The following is a 17,072-nucleotide window of genomic DNA, read 5'->3' on the forward strand; positions in this document are numbered from 1 at the left end:
TTCCTTCCCTTCCTCCCTCCCTCCCTCCTTCCTTCCTTCCTTCCTTCCTTCCTTCCTTCTTTCCTTCCTTTCTTTCTCTCTTTCTCTCTCTTTCTTCTTTCTCTCTCTCTTCCTTCCTTCCTTTTTCTTTCTCTTTCTTTCTCTTTCTTTCTCTTCTTTCTTTTCTTTCTCTCTCTTCCTTCCTTCCTTTTTCTCTCTTTCTCTTTCTCTTTCTTTCTTTCTCTCTCTCCTTCCTTCCTTCTTTCCTTCTTTCCTTTCTTCCTTCCTTTTCTTTTCTCTCTCCTCTCCCCTCCTCTCCTCTCCCCTTTCCTTTCCCTCTCCCTCTCCCTCTCCCTGTTCTCTTCTGTTTGTACAGGAAAGTCTTTATCTCCATTTCCTTTTTGAAGGACAATTTTGCCAGGAACAATATTCCTGCTTAACAGGTGTATGCCACCACACCTGGCTGAATGGCTGGTTCTTATCATCTTTTGAGGCTTAACTCAAATGTCAGAGGCCTTCCCTGATCACACTACCTAAAGTAGACTTTTCCCTCATCCACTGTGTTATTCACCATCATGTTATTTATCCTAGTGCATTTCTAGCATGTTTCACAATCTGCAATTACCTTGCTTATCTGCTGTTTATAGTTTGTAAACCCCACCTGGGTGTTAGCTATTTAAAGGCAGGAATCTTATCTGTCTTGTTCACCCCGAAGTCCTATGATAGCATGAGGAATATAGTAGGTTCACAGTAGATATTTGCCAGATGAATGGATGAATGAATAAGCTAGATGATAAATACCTTAACAGAAGGATATTTTTTTAAATCTGTGGGATTCCAGAGAAAGGAGCTGCTATCCCTGAGAGCATCCAGGAAGACCTCTCTGTCAAGGGTCCATTTGGGATAAGCAGTAAAAGATGAACAAGATGTTACCAGGAGGTGAAAGGAAGGAAGAGGATTAAAGAATAGACACAAAAGCTCAGAGTATGAGAACACTAGTGTGCTTGGGAAGTTACAGTGGTTCTAGAAGGCTGGAGTGTAGGATGGAGAGAGGCAGGAGGTGAAGTGCCCATGGCCCATCCCCTTGGTCCCTTGAGCTGGCTGTCTGGATTTCTTATGTGGTTGTTCCTTTCTTTGTCCCCTTGACTTTTTATATCCCTTTTTTTCTGGGAGGAATTTCTGCCCAGCCACGTTCAGGACATATCTGAGGAAGAAAGCCTTCACTGTGCCACTTCAGAAATATATATATGTATATGCTATGGGCTGGGCACAGCTACAATCCCAGCACTTTGGGAGCCTGAGGCAGGAGAATTGCTTGAGCCCAGGAGTTCCGGACTATACTGGGCAATATAGCAAACCCTGTCTCTACAAAAAAATTATTTTAAAATAAAGAAATATACACTATGAATGATAAAGAACCTTTGCATTATTTTGTTTATTTGATTTGCTTGGTTGATATTAAAGAAAGAGTCCTCAATTTTTCTGAAAATTTTCCTTCCTGCCTTAGAACACAGAAATAACTTTCATTCCTTAAAATCAGACAGGGAGACATTTTAGTTAAAATGAAAAGAATAGATTTGGGACTTTTTATCTCAGTCCCAGGGGAGAACATCTTCCTAGGGTAAATCCGAAGGAGGAATGTGTCTGGAAGTCCTCCCAACGCTTCTTGCTTCTCCCACACATATACCTCAATGCCTTTTTGAGAGTCTAAGCTCAATAATCTCAGTCACAGATCCCCACAATCCTTTAGCTCAGAGCTGAAGGAACCTGCATGGGGCTTGCCTTACTGTTATCAAGTAATTGCTTTGCTAGGCTGCAAGCTCCTGTGAGGACAGCAGGGTAGGGGACATGGGGAGTTTACAGCCAGAGGCCTGGGTTTCAGACCCGGCTCTGCCATGTCTTGCTTCGTAATGCTGGGCAAGTTACTTGAGCTCTCTGAGCTTCCATTTCCTCCTCTGTAAAACAGAAATAATAACAGAGCTCACCCTGCTCAACTTGCGATTATTCCTGCCTAAGCTTCAGTTTCCTCCCCTTGGCATCTCCAAACCTAAGATAAAACTCCTCTGTCCTTCCTGGATTGGATTGCCCTGGATGGTCCTTCCTTCACTGAACTGAATTTGTGATAAACTCTGAAGTGCCGCCCAAATGTGAAGGATCCAGCCCCACATCAGAGCACCAAGCTCAGGTTTTGGCCTGTGCCAAGTGAGATGAAGCAGGGTAGAAGCTCAGCATAGAGAAAGAAAACCCATTTCCTCCCCGGTGTCTAGGTGGAAGCAAACTCCACACTAAATTATGTTGCAAATATGCCCCAAAGTCGTTTTAATTTTATTGGCACTGATTTTAATTTACTCTTTAGGCCCCTGATTGTAAGATGAGCTGCTGGCTGCTGGCAAGGGGACAGCCCTTCATCATTCTGTTTTAATTAAGTTTCTTAAGTTTGGAAGGAAAGAACGGAGATGCTCTCCCCATCCCCCACCTTCTTTTCTCATTCCCAAATTGTAATTAAGGGCCCTACTTTTGTGACACACAACCCTTGGTCTGGCACAGCCACAAAAAAGTACCTGGTTTTACTGTTGGAAAAACTTAAGATTCATTTGTTTATTCATTAATTCACTTATCTTTCCATCAGTTCATTTTCTTATTCATTCCTTTGTAAACCTTTAATGATGACCTACTATATACAAGGCCTTATTCTGGCCCTGTGGATTGAAAAAATCAACAATTTAAGATTCCTGCTCTCCAAGAGCTCACATTCTGGAGGGAGATGAAAATAAAGGGTTATTACGTCATGTGGTAAGTGCCGTGAGACAGATATATACCTCAAATTATGAGAGTGCAGAGAAGGCTGTTAATTCAGCCTGAGGGATAAAATAAGGCTTTTTGAATTGAGATTTTGTACTAGTCAAGAAGAATGATATTAGTTTCCATAATAAACAATCCCCAAATTTAAGTGGCTTAATACAGTGAAGATTCACTTCTCTCTCACATCAGTCTGATGCAGATCAGGTGACTCTCCTTGCTGTTGTCCTCTAAGTGTTGAATGGAGGATATAGGCTTCTTTCTTCTTAGGATATCATCATTTTTTACATGTAGCTCCCCATGCAGAAGGGCAAGAGAGAATGCGGGTGATTGTGTATGAGGAGTTTTATGGGCAGGTCTGGAAGTTATCATCATTGCCCACATTCCATTTGATCCCAACCAAATGTCAAGGGGGATAGAAATGTCAGTGGAGAAGAGATGCACAATTCAATAAATGGTGTTGAACAGTGAAATTTAACCCTTACCTCACATTCCACGGCCATGTAAATTGAAACTGAAACAAAACATTGAAAACTAAACAACAAAATAATAAAATGGAAGCAACAGTAAAATAATTCAGCTAGGAAACCACAAAAGAAAAGATTGATAAACTGTGTCAAAATCAGCATTTAAAATGTACATGTAATTTTAAAATTACATGAAAATACATGAACAGAAGTAAAATAGAAAGACAAATGACAAAAGTATCTTTATATTACACATAAAGGTTAATTTCTATAATACATAGCTTCTCTAAGTCAACAAGAAATAAAGCCCAACAATTTGATTTTTTAAATGGTCAAAGGCAATGAACAGAGATCTTAGAAAAGAGAATGCAAATCATTTTGTTTATTTATTTTATTATTTATTTTATTTATTTTTTGAGATGGAGTTTCACCCTTGTTGCCCAGGCCCTGGAGGTGCAAATGGTGCCGAATCTCAAGCTCACCTGCAACCCCTGCCTCCCAGGTTTCAAGCAATCTCCTGCCCCTCAGCCTCCCGAGTAAGCTAGGATTAAGGCGCCCCACCAGCACGCCCAGCCTAATTTTTTTTTTTTTTTTTTTTTGGTATTTTTTAGTAGAGACCGGGTTTTTCACCATGTTTGGTCCCCAAGGCTGGTCTTTTGAACTCCTGACCTCAGGTGATCACCCATCACAAGCCCTCCCCAAAGGGCTGGGATTATAGGCGGGGGCCACTATGCCCAAAGTTCACAAATCCATTTTTAAACATAATGAAAAATTATGCCCTTAACTATACAGGTAAAAGATAATTATACAGTACTAAGAGAAATTCCAGATTAAAAACTAATCTTAGATTATTAACCTTTTTTCACCCAAATCCAAATGGCCAAATATCAATAAAGTTTGAATTCCACTATATTGTCAAGGTAATAGCCTAGGAGGTGTTCTTGGCCCCTTCTGAAGGTCAGTCCTGTCAATATTAATCAGAATTGCAATGCCACCAATAGGTCCAGAAATTTCACTTCTAGGAATTTTATTATTTTATTATTATTATTACTATTTTATTATTATTATTATTATTTTGAGACGGAGTCTCGCACTGTCACCCGGGCTAGAGTGCAATGGTACGATCTTGGCTCACTGCACCCTCCACCTCCCGGGTTCAAGTGAGTCTCCTGCCTCAGCCTCCTGAGTAGCTGGGATTATAGGTACCTACCACCACGTCCGGCTAATTTTTTGTATTTTTAGTAGAGATAGGGTTTCACTATGTTGGCCAGGCTGGTCTCGAACTCCTGACTTCGTGATCTGCCTGCCTTGGCCTCCCAAAGTGCTGGGATTATAGGCATGAGCCACCGGGCCCGGCCGGGAATTTATTTTACATACAATTGTATATGTGTGAAATAATGTATATACAAATTTCATCACTCAGACATTCTTTGTAACAAGAAAAGATTGGAAATATCTTAAATATTTATCAATAAGGAACTAGTTAGTTTATATATGGCTGTTACAAAGAATGAGGTAACTATTTATTAAGAAAGAATTGCCTCCGAGATATATTCAGAGAAGAACAGCAGATCTGAATGGTGTGTTTATGGTGCTATCACTCGTGTGTTTGGAGCAGGGGGTTTGGGTGTGGAGGAAATATTTATTTGTATATGCACAAACTATCTCTGGAAAGATATATGCAAGCCTGATAGCATTAGCTACCTCTGGGGAGCAAAACTGGGTGACTGGTAGAAGGGAGATTTTTTACTATAAATTATTTTATAACGTTTGACTTTCAGATTATATGATCAATCAAGATAATTCAGGTGCTGGTTCTTTCAAATGAAGTCACATCAGCTGCCAGTTGTCAGGATGGGATGGTAGAAGCCATACCTATATGGTTATCAGAAAAATGTGACAAAATTATACTTGTACCCCCATAAATTTATGCAAATAAGTTTTTTAAGTTTAATTTTTTTAAAAAAATGAAAAGTAAAAGAAAAGCTAGGTTCTAATTCTTGCTTTTTCACTAACTTGCTGGCCAACCTTAAGCAAGCAACCTCCGCACTCAGAGCAGGTCTGAGAAAGGTCAGAGAAGCTGGTTTCCAAGGCCCTCCCTAGCTCTGACATCGAGAGATACAAACTGTAGCTTTTCCTTCCACATTTCTTAAATCATCTTTCTACCTCCTCCTCTCCTGTGCAGCTCATCAAAAGCTCAGAGGAAAAGACAGACAATTGAAGAAAATAAAATTGTGAAGATGACTTTTATAGGGCTCCTGTTGAATCATTGTGTATTCCACCTCCAAAGCTGAAAATGATGAGTTTAATATCACACAGAGCAGTGCATCTTGTGTATCCCAAAAGACAGCTTATGCTACCCAGAGAACTGGGAGCTTGGCAAGACATAATTTTTCACTCCAACTCTGAGGCAAATGAAATGACAGTCATTGAGCCCACATTCTAGAAGCAACATAGTTTTCATTTGGTTTTAACTTCATTTGAAAGCATCCCAAGGAGGGAGAATCCTTCTAAATGTGCACTTTTCTTCTTTCCCAGGACTATGTACTAGAAAGGGGATGGAGAGGTGGCCAGGTTTTCCCTTGACTGTTTCTAGTGTTGGCCATTGATGACAATAAGTTAATTGTGTGAGTGGGCAGGAGGCCTGAGTGTCAGCCCAGTTATTCCATGAGCTTGGGCAAGTCCCCTCCCCATGCAGGTCTTCCGTTATTCTCAGAAAGGGTTAATGGATATAAGTTGGGCTGATATATAAGAAGCGAAGGTTGGATTTGAGGACCATTGGAGATCTAATGGCCTAAAAATTACCCTACCCCCCACACCCCCTCTTTCAGCCAGTCCATTACAGTATGTGGAACAGTCTCTCTGGGATTGTTTGTTCAATCATTCAGCATGTAGTTACTGAGCATCCTTTACTTACAGGCAATGAGCTCTTTATTGGCAATCCTCCTAACTTCAGGAAAGGTTAACAAATAATACCATATCAACCAAGAGAGTGCCTTAAATATGTGTAAGTAAAAAGCAGAGGTAGACTAGTCAATGCCGTCTTTACAGACTACAAAGGCATTTTCCTTCATGCTTTATTTGTATGCTATTGGAGAGTAGACGTGGCATCATCACACAAGGTTAATTAAAAGAGTTAAGTAAGATTTCATATGTAAAGTTCCAAGAATGGTGTCTGGCATGTATTATATATACAATAAAAGACAGTAATTATTATTTTTTATTTATATCACAAGATATCAGCAAGCAATATAGTAATTATTATTGCTGTGTTTGATTCCCACTATAATGCTCTGAGGTTTGAATTAAAATACCCATTTTTCAGATAAGGAAGTTGAGGCTCAAAGTGGGGACATGATTTACACCAAGCTTCCCAGCTAGAAGTGGCCAGGTTGGGGCAAAACTGCAAACAGGCCCAAAGTAAATACAGTTGTGTTACCTCGAAAGTATTTCTCATCAATCAGAGAAATAAATTCCACTAATGTCTAGTCATGAATGTGTTAGCTGTTCTGAGTAAGTAACATCATGACTTAACCCAACCTAAGTGTCACTTTTTCTGAAGACGTCTTAAAAGGGATGCTAATAGTAGTGCCTTCACACCCTGAAGGAAAACCATGTTAAAAGTGAGGAGGAATTGATCCTCACCTGTCTTAAACCCTCCCCTCACATTGCAAATGGCTGCTAAATCTGCTGACACACAGGGTCAGCTTGGTGGGGGTGTGTGTGTGTGTGTGTGTGTGTGTGTGTGTGTGTGGTGTAGTGTCTGGTCCCTTAAAGGCAAGCTCTATGGCCCAGACTTCTCGTTTGTTATCCTTTCTCTCAACAGAAAACAAGCCTGGAGTTTTATATTGACATCCACGCCCACTCCACCATGATGAATGGCTTCATGTACGGCAACATCTTTGAGGATGAGGAACGGTTCCAGAGGCAGGCCATTTTTCCCAAGCTCCTCTGCCAGAATGCTGAGGACTTCTCCTATGTAAGCCAGGAGTTCTCTCTCAGCCAGCCCCAGCTCCCCACACCCTGCCTCCCTGTCTTCCTTCTCACTCAGTTCAGTTTGCTTTAAGTTCCACAGGACACCTAACTCTGTGCCAGGTCTTGTGTGGGTGATGAAGAGAGAGGTAAACAAGATGTGCCCATGTCCTCAAACTGCTCATTACCAGTCAGGGAGGGAGACTCTTTGAGAAGGTAGCATTTTGGCTGGCTGATGAACTGGCATTTGTTTTGTGTTGGGGTTTTGTTTAGTTTTGTTTTGAGACAGGATCTTGCTCTGTCGCCCAGGCGGGGGTGCGGTGGTATGATCATGGCTCACTGCAGCCTCTATCTCCCAGGATCAAGTAATCCTCCCACCTCAGCCTCCTGAGTAGCTGGGGCTACTGGCTAATTTTTTTTTTTTTGAGATGGAGTTTCACTCTTGTTGCCCAGGCTGGAGTGCAATGGCATGATCTTGGCTCACTGCAACTTCCATCTCCCAGGTTCAAGCGATTCTCCTGCCTCAGCCTCCCAAGCAGCTGGGATTACAGGCATGCACCGCAACACCTGGCTAATTGTTTGTATTTTTAGTAGAGACGGGGTTTCTGCATGTTGGTCAGGCTGGTCTCGAACTCCCAACACCAGGTGATCCGCCCACCTTGGCCTCCCAGTTTGCTGGGATTACTGGCGTGAGCCATGTGCCTGGCCACTACTGGCTAATTTTTTAAAATGTAGTTATTTATTTTGTAGAGACAGGGTCTCACTATGTTGCCAAAGCTGGTTTCAAACTCCTGGGCTCAAGTGATCCACCTGCTTCAGCTTCCCAAAGTGCTGGGATTACAGGCATGAGCAACTGTTCCCGGCCTTGTTTAATGGAGTTGACTCCAGCATTAACAAGAAAAAGAAACTCACTGAGCACCTATCACATGCCAGACCTTGCTCCACGGTCTGCTTTTACCAATCCCAGTTCTTTTGTATAAGCACAACACATCTGCTGACAGAGGTTATATGCCCACCGTTCTTTTCTCCATGACTCCGTCTCAGTCTCAATTTTTTTTGTAATTGCTGGGTGATAAATTTCTATCCTGCGTGCATTATAGCTTCCTGGGAGGGCAAATGCAATTTTTGATATAAAAGTTCTTTGCAGGCCATAAAGACCTCAACAAACTGCAGAGACGGTTGCTGTTACTACCCATCTCACATGCTGAGGACTAGAGAGGCTGTGGGGTGGGAAAAACTCATAGCAAAAGCAGTATTGGAAAAGGGCAGGAAGAGAAGATAAGGAGGGGATCAGCATGTGGTGTAGGGAGAGAGCTTTTGCACATTTTCCTTTGTTTTGATACTAAATCTCTGGGGCCTGTTATTTCCATGTGGCCATAGGGGCAGAGGCCCACAAAGGTCATAGCAATTTTTGAAGTTGATGAGCTGAAAACTCACCTGCCCATTGCTTCAGGCCAGGACATTAGTGGAGATGATGAATTTCTCTGCGTGGTAAGATGCACTCTGAATCCCAGAACCTTTGAATGTCAAACCAGGAAAGGACTTGGCAGATTATTTAGTCCAGTCCCCTCTTTACACCTAAGAGTAAAGGGTGGCCCCAGAAAAGATGAGTATTCAGTGTAAGGTCACCCAGCATTTAATGATAGAATCAAAGCAGGTAGCTCCCCATTTGCAGCTGTGGGGCAGAAACAGCCATGCCTTTTTCTGTAAGAATCTCTATAGGATGGCCGTGTCTATTTGAGACCACTGCAGTTTCAGTAAAGAATGTGGCCTCCTTCATCCAAGTTCCCTGGAAGGCTGGGTCATAGGCCGCAGAGACTCTTCTCACATGGGTGAGGTTTCCAGGGACTACAAAAGGGGCACAGTCTGAGAGCCTCATTTCTGAGCTTGCCTGATGTTTCTGCACTGCAGCCTCCTTAAGGGTGGGAGTCAAGGTCATCTGTCCTAGTCCAATTGCTGTCTTTTCCCTTCTCTTCTCTTCCCTTCCCTTCTCTTCTCTTCCCTTCCCTTCCCTTCCCTTCCCTTCCCTCCCCTCCCCTCCCCTCCCCTCTCCTCCCCTCTCCTCTCCTCTCTCCTCTTTTCTTCTCTTCTCTGATCCTCAGTGCCCAAATCTGAAACAGGAGAGTTGGAGTTTACTACATGGATTTCAAAGGTCTTTTAGATCTGACATTCTATGATTTTCTGATTTTCCTTTACCTTAAAATAGACACACACACACACACACACACACACACACACACTTCTCTGTTTCTTTCACAGTCTTTCTGTGCCTTTCTTGTATTGGTGTTTACTTTATCTCTTTTTCTTCTTCCTTTATCTCCTGCTGAATAAGATACGTATTCTCTTATTAAAACCATGGTCTGTTCATTTACTTAAATTTCCATGGGTTAGCATAGAATGCCCTTCTAACCCCAAGTGAACTGACCCTCACAACTCTGTGAAAGAGATATTTTCACCTCCAAGTTACAAATGAGAAAACTGAGGCTCAGACAAATAAGTCAGCTTGCTTGACATCATGTAATCAGTGGATAGTAGAGCATGTCTTTGAACAGAGGACTTGAGAGTGACATGCTTGTTCATTTCTCTATCCATTGTGATGGTTGCTGTCAACATCTTAGTAAAGAAGCCACCATGATCCCTATGCTCTAGTGATTCTGGACCTGAATCAGCTATCCCTAAGGAAAGCAGAGTCTTTGGTTGTCTGGAGTCACTCAGTTCTGGATTCAGATTTGTGCTGTATCACTTACTTGCTCCACCTCTATGAGCCTCAGTTTCTTCATCTATAGAGAGATAAAATGTGAACACCTACTTCAAGTGGTTATTTTGAAGCCTAAATGAGATGCTGCATGGGAAACAATATTATAAAATTGAAAGCACTGCCCAAATTTTAGGGTTTTTTTTTTGTTTTGTTTCATTTTGTTTTGATTTGGTTTTATTTTTTTTTTCTTTTAAAGAATAGAGACATCCCAGCACTTCGGGAGGCTGAGGCAGGTGAATCACGAGGTCAGGAGATCGAGACCATCCTGGCTAACACGGTGAAATCCCATCTCTACTAAAAATACAAAAAATTAGCCAGGTGTAGTGGTGGGCGCCTGTAGTCCCAGCTACTCGGGAGGCTGAGGCAGGAGAATGGCGTGAACCTGGGAAGCGGAGGTTGCAGTGAGCTGAGATCGCCTGGGTGACAGAGTGAGACTCTGTCTCAAAATAAATGAATAAATAAAATAATAATAAAAAAGAATAGAGACTTGGTTTCACTATGTTGCCAGGGCTGAACTCACACTCCTAGGCTCAAGCAATCCTTCCACCTCAGCCTCCCAAGTAGCTGGGACGACAGGTGCACACCACCATGCCAGGCTCCAAATGTTAGTTCTGATTATCATCAAAATGTAGTTGCTTCTTTTTCTCTGTCTACTTTTCCCTGCTCCCTCTTTCTCCATTCATTTTTCCACAAATATTCATTGAGTAGCAGTTACTGCACCTCAAGAACTCTGCTTGCTGCTGTCATTAATTATGTTTATTTAATCAGTCCTTATAATAATCATGTGATGAGGGGTTAATATCTCACTCTTCAGACGGTGAAGCTGAGACCCAGAGGTGTTGTAAAATTTGCTCACAATCCAATTGCCAGCAGGTGCCGTGATTCTCTCTTCCCTACTCTGTCTTTCACAGTCCAGCACATCCTTTAACCGGGACGCTGTGAAAGCAGGAACTGGCCGTCGCTTCCTCGGTGGACTCCTGGACCACACTTCCTATTGCTACACCCTAGAGGTCTCCTTCTACAGCTACATCATCAGTGGCACCACAGCTGCTGTGCCCTACACTGAAGAAGCCTGTATCCTTGACCTGTCCCCACCAAGCCTTGGGCCAGCCCTCATCCGGCCCAGGGTATCCAAGTCTGACAGGTCAGGAATTAGGCCCCCAGCTCAGGTAAGGGCTGAGACTCTCAGGTGAGGATGGAGGTGCTGGTTCTGCTGATGGCGTCTTTGGATTGTTCAGTTTGCCTCAGCCTTTAGTATGACACTCCCACCCCAATTGCCATGCTCCAAATCTTTCCCAGGTCACCTGGACCTATGGCCTGCCCATATCTTACTCTGCCTCCATCTCTCTCCCCTCTCTTCTCTCATGATGCAGCTAGTCTTCTGCCATCTAAGCTATCCAAGTCCACAGGCTGGATGACGCCCCCAGGGTTGCTGAGGAAGAGCTTGATGATCTTGACTCCTTCTAACCCTGAACATACAAAACCATATTTTCTCTTTTCATCTTTTGTCTAACCTGTCCTCTCCCACTTTCTTTTCCCTCTACTCACTATTTCCCCTTCTACTTATTTTTCTCCCTCTTGTTCCCTCTTCTTCTCTACCCTCCTCCTCCCTCCTCACCTGTCCTGTGCTTCTCTCTCCTTACTTCTTTTTCCCCCTCCTCCCCTCCTTTCTGTCCTCTCTCTCATCCCATCCTCCTTTCCTCTCTTTCTCTCCTCTTTGCCTCTCCTCTGTCTTCCTTGTCTTTCCCGTCTTGTCCTCTGTGCATCTTTCTCTTTGCCTTTGCATTTCCTTTAACAAATTCCTTTTCCTCTTAGTTTCTTCATAAAATTTCTCTGAAAACTCCCAAGCCTTCCATGATGAAATTAGAAGTTATTTTCTAGCTTGCCTAATTTTTTTAGGGATTATATAGTAACTCTAGTTGCCTGAGTGTTGATTTTAATACCAAGGTCACTGCATCAGCTGTAACAGATCATGGCAGATTCTACTTTCCTTTATCCTTTGTTTTTGGGTTGATCTATGTCTCCTTTCCTAACACTTAGTTTTCTCAAAGAAGTGGAGGGAGAAGGAAGGAACTTTAGATGAAATGAACTCCGTATTTCTGCAAATTTCCCCTCCCTGGAAGTAGAAGTACGCTTTTTAGCAGTTTTTTCAACCCTTGGTGAGTGTTTATGGAATTCCTCTGTGCAGGAAAACATCTTTTCTGAAAGTGGCATGACTTAGGGCTAGTCCCACCAGCCAATTGCAAGTTAGTGGCTCTGTTTGTATGTGTGTGTTTGTGAGGGTGGGGGGTATGGTGTCCAGGTACCTTGCCAGGAACACTGGAAGCAGGGCTATGGCTCTAGAAGGAGTGGCTGGCAGAGGGTAGGCCAGGTGTTAGAGCAGTGTTCCAGCTCCTGTTGGACACAGAGAGATTATGATTGGAACTGAGAGTTCCCTACGTACAGTCATCAAGGTTAAGAGTCATCTTGCAGTCTGCTTTAATACCCACCTGACTCAGCAAGGCCAAGGGAGTAGGCTCTGCTCTGAGGAAGAGGGTCTGTGGGTTCCAAAGTCCTGGCCACCTGTGATGTGCCACACTGCCCCCCTCCATGCCCCATACACACATTAGATGATGTATACAGCCTATGGCTTCTCCAGAATCTGCTAACTCCTATAATACATGCATATGCTTCATTCCACATTGTGCTTGCTTTGCTCTCCCATATATTATGGCAAAGGGACAGAGAGCTGCCTGGAATAAGAGTTTGAGCTTGTGCACCAAAGGGGATTCTGCAATTCTTATTCATAGGGAGATGAGGGTCCCTCCAGAGGAGGCCTGCACCTAGTTTGCTGTTGTTTTTTGCTGTCCAATATGACAGGTTCTCCTGCCTTTTCTTAGCCCTTCTGACATGCTTTTGTGTTAGAAGAAAATGTGTTTCTTAGTAGAAAGCCCACCCTTGGTTCAGGCCCAAGGTTTCCACCCCTCAACAGCCAACCCTCGTTTATCAAAAGTAAACACACCATTAGTACACACCAGGAATCATAAAAGGCACCTAGGGTAAAATACTGAATAAAAAGGCATGGTTTCTGACTCTCAGAACTTTCAGTGTACTTGAGGAGACAATGTACATGATAAATTCTGTGGTGGAGGAATTCCAGAAGGCTCTGGGACATTTTCATTTGACAAGTATATATTGAGTGCCTGTCATAGGTCAGGTAAAATTCTAGGCACAGGGAATGTTAGCAGAGAACATACTAAAGACAAGAATGTCTTTACATGGGGGAAAGAGGGAACTCACACGCAGTCCTGGGAGTCAGGGAAGATTTCCCAGGAAAAGAGACCTCTGAACTGAGGTTTTTTGTTTGTTCGTTTGTTTTTGAGATGGAGTCTTGCTCTGTCACCCAGGCTAGAGTACAGTAGCACGATCTCGGCTCACTGCAACCTCCGCCACCTGGGTTCAAGCAGTTCCCCTGCCTCAACCTCCTGAGTAGCTGGGATTACAGGTGCGTGCCACCATGCCTGGCTAATTTTTGTATTTTTAGTAGAGATGGAGTTTCACCATGTTGGTCAGACTGGTCTCGAACTCCTGACTTCGTGATCCACCTGCCTCGGCCTCCCAAAGTGCTGAGATTACAGGTGTAAGCCACCGCACCCAACCTGAAGTGAGTTTTTAATATGAACTAGTCAAACTGGGTGAGGGTGTTGTTGGAGCGAGGATGTGGTAGACACAGAGGGGCGTATAGAAGGTATGGGCAGGAGCTGTAAGTGGTCTCTTGTGGCTGAAGGGCTTCAGACACAATGATAAATTTGAATTGGAAAGCTGTAAGGAGTTTGATCTTGAATGTAGACAATGGAGAGCAATAGAAGGGTTTTTAATGGGGATGAAGGGCCACTCTGACTGCAGTGGAAAGGACAGATTCGAGAGGGCCAGTATTGTAGGCAGGGACATGCATTAGGATGCTGTTATAAAAATACAGGTGAGAAATAGTTCAGGCCAAGACCAGAGTGGTGGCTGTGGAATATTTATAATGTGGAACTGAGAAGACTTGGTAATTGACTATTTGGGAGTGGCAGCAAGGAATGGGAGCTCGTGATTGGAAGGGGTTAGGGTGCATAGAGAGGCTATGTACAAGTTGAGCCGGCCATGATGGTGATGGGCCTACCCTGCCTTGTTCTGTCCTCCAGAGGATGAGAAGAGGAAACAAACTGCACCAGGGAAGCTCAGGCTGATTCAATGCATGCAAGGGTGATTTAACCTGGGTTCTGTTTGAAATACTTTAAAAAAAAAAAAAAAAAAAAAAAAACTCTCATTTCATAACAGAGGGAGACTTCAGGGAGACAGATTGTGATCTTTGTTGGCTGCTGGCTCCATGTCCCAACCAGAAAAAGAAATTACATGGTCTGATGGGAAAGGCAATATGGTCTGGGAGAAAATGTCCTCTAGACTAGGAATCAGGAGACCTGGATTCTGATGACAGCACCAACATCATTCCAGAGAGCACCCTCCTGCAAGTCCTGTAACCTCTCTGAGGTGAGTTTCCTCACCATTATGAAGGACCAAAGACCTTCACACTCGTCTAACCTCTGCTGTGGGAATTAAATAGAGATATTCATTAAAATATAGATATGGTATTATGCAACAGAACGGACTTTTGATTCAGACATATCTGGGTTTGAATCCTAGGCTCACCCACTTACTAGACGTGTCACTTTGGGCAAGCTGTATAACCTCACTGGGCCTCAGATTAGTTTCCTAATCTGTAGCAGGAGGATGTAATAATACTTAACCTCACTGAGTTGCAATGAGGTTAAAGGAAGTAGCTTGTGTGAGTGTGCACTGTGAACTAAATATTAAGTGATATTGAAAAGGTTTACGTGAATGTGAATGAGGACCCCTGTCTGTGTGAAAGAAGATAGATAGGGCTGTTACAGCAAGAGATCAGTGGCTGTTGTTAGGTTTGTAGGGCAAAGAGCATTGGTGGGGTCACCACAGTTAAGGGTCTTGCCTTGACCACAGAACAATGACTGGTTCACACAGTGGGAGATGTACCGTTCCATTGATGGAGTTTCTTGCTTCTGTCATCCAGGGTGCCTCCTTCCTAGTATCATGGAGGCCAGACTAGTTAGCTAGAAGATACTGGATGAGTATAACATCAGGAAGGGCTGGGGATGCAGAGAATCCCAAGGGATATTTCACCTAGGTCCAGAATAGTGTCCACCGCTCCGCAGACCAGAGTGTATGTATCCATTGGTTTAGTTCTTCTTGGAAAAGCATCAGCCAAACATGACCAGGGTTTTGCTCTCTGACTTCCTTTCTCCACTATATCTGGGAAATAAAGCAATGGACATGGTTGTTGATGCTTGCTTGGCTGTGTGACCTTGGACTGGTTATCTCACCACTCTGAATTTCTTTCCCCATTTGTAAAATAAAAATAGTACCCACTTTGCATGGTTATTGGGAGGGTGAAATAAGGCACTATATCTGCATTCCCCTGGTACTGCCTGGCATCTGGTAAGTACTTAACAAATGTTCTTGTCTTGACTTTTCTCAGCCCCATGCAGACTACATGGCTTTCCTTCTGTTGGTTGAATCTTTAACTCGACAATCTGGCTTTGTAACTAGCAACTAGGATTTGAATTTTGACTCCACGCTATTACAGGTGGCCTCCAGCAAGTCTTGTCCCTTCTCTCAACCTCTGTGTGTTATTCTTCCTACCCATCAGAGTTTGTGGAATAAAATTATGTGTGGACTTGATCACTATTCTAGTTCCTTCCAGCTCTGACATTCTAAGATTTTCCTGATTCTAAAATGTAAGTTATATAATTCCATGCTTAGATGAGTTAGATAACTAATCCATGGATTATCAATATTCCATGTTATCAATAATCCATAGTTTTTTATTGAGTTTTAATATTCAGTGATTCCATGAACAAAAGAGTTTCTAATTTAATAGGGAAAATCAATACAAAAGTGTCCTAGGCAGCTAGTCAGGCCAAGCCAATGGCTACTTTCATTCTTTTAGTTTAGGGGTTCTTAATTGAGGGGCTTACAGATGGCTTCAACAAAAGCCTGTGAACCAACTAAAATGTATGCAAAGCTGTGAGTAAATATGTAGAGTTCATTTTTGGGGAGGAAGGCCCATAGCTTTCAACAGAACCTAAAAGAGAGACATCTTTAGAAGCTTCTGCCATGGCCAGTGGCCTCTTGGCCTCTCTCCTGTCCATGCTGTGGCAAGAATACGACGCTGGTGTCAGAGTCCTGGGAGTGAGTTCTTTTTTGCATCATTCTCACTGAGAGCCCTAATCCCATATTTAACCACTCTGAACCTCAGTTTCTTCATCTGTAAAGTGAGGATGATTATTTACTTCACAGGGTTGTTGTTAAGGCTACATGGGAGAATGCATGCAGATAAATCACTGGGCATGTAGTCTGTGCCATTAAATATTAGGTCCCTTGCCTTTCCTTCCTGTCATTTGTTGTTTTTGTGAAATGATAAACTCCTATGAATTTTGAACCATTCTTCAGGAAACCCTATTTACATTTTACTGGCCTGCCAAGTAATAAATATGCTGTGTTCAAACGATTTGAAAAAGAGGGAGGGAAAGGCTAAACTGGAATCATAAAGTAACCCAGAGCTTATCTGGCATTTGTTTATAGTCTGGTTACAAGCCAAGAGGAAATAGCTCTTTGACATAATGGATGAGAAAAACATTGGGAACAGAGACCTTGGGTCCTGAGCAAACTGGTTTCCACCCAGGCTTGTAGCTGTGGACACACTGAAATAAGAAAATGCTGGCTCTTAAGGGGAAGAGTATGGCTGATGTGGTCAAGAGAAGATGCTGATGTATCAAATTCAGTTAATTGGGTTAGTCTCATTTCAGAGCCCATATATGTCTTGCACTGGGTCCTCTGAAACCTACATCAGACATTGAAGCTATCGTTTATTTCTCATCCATCCAACCAAACACATTAGACACTAGAAATAGATGAAAAAAGCTTGGTCTCTGCTTTCAAGATGAAGACAGTTTTGAGGGGAGGGAGAAAGGTAAAGAGACATCAGCATCACAGAGGGTTAAAAATTCTGACAGAGGGGAACTCTGCTGGTTGGGGAAGCA

The 17,072-nt window shown here is 42.9% G+C and overlaps 1 protein-coding gene across 1 annotated transcript in view; it reads left to right on the plus strand.

Moving 5' to 3' along the window:
* The window catches only part of AGBL4 (AGBL carboxypeptidase 4), a 736,988-nt gene that overhangs the window by 664,879 nt on the left and 55,037 nt on the right, over positions 1–17,072 (plus strand). Inside the window, exons 7-8 of the mRNA XM_017867524.1 lie at positions 7,072–7,224; positions 10,887–11,049. Coding sequence (XP_017723013.1) covers positions 7,072–7,224; positions 10,887–11,049 — 316 coding nt within the window. The remainder of the gene's footprint in view (positions 1–7,071; positions 7,225–10,886; positions 11,050–17,072) is intronic.

Source organism: Rhinopithecus bieti, unplaced genomic scaffold, assembly GCF_001698545.2.
Source record: "Rhinopithecus bieti isolate Rb0 unplaced genomic scaffold, ASM169854v2 scaffold_3764, whole genome shotgun sequence".
Classification (NCBI taxonomy): Eukaryota; Metazoa; Chordata; class Mammalia; order Primates; family Cercopithecidae; genus Rhinopithecus; species Rhinopithecus bieti.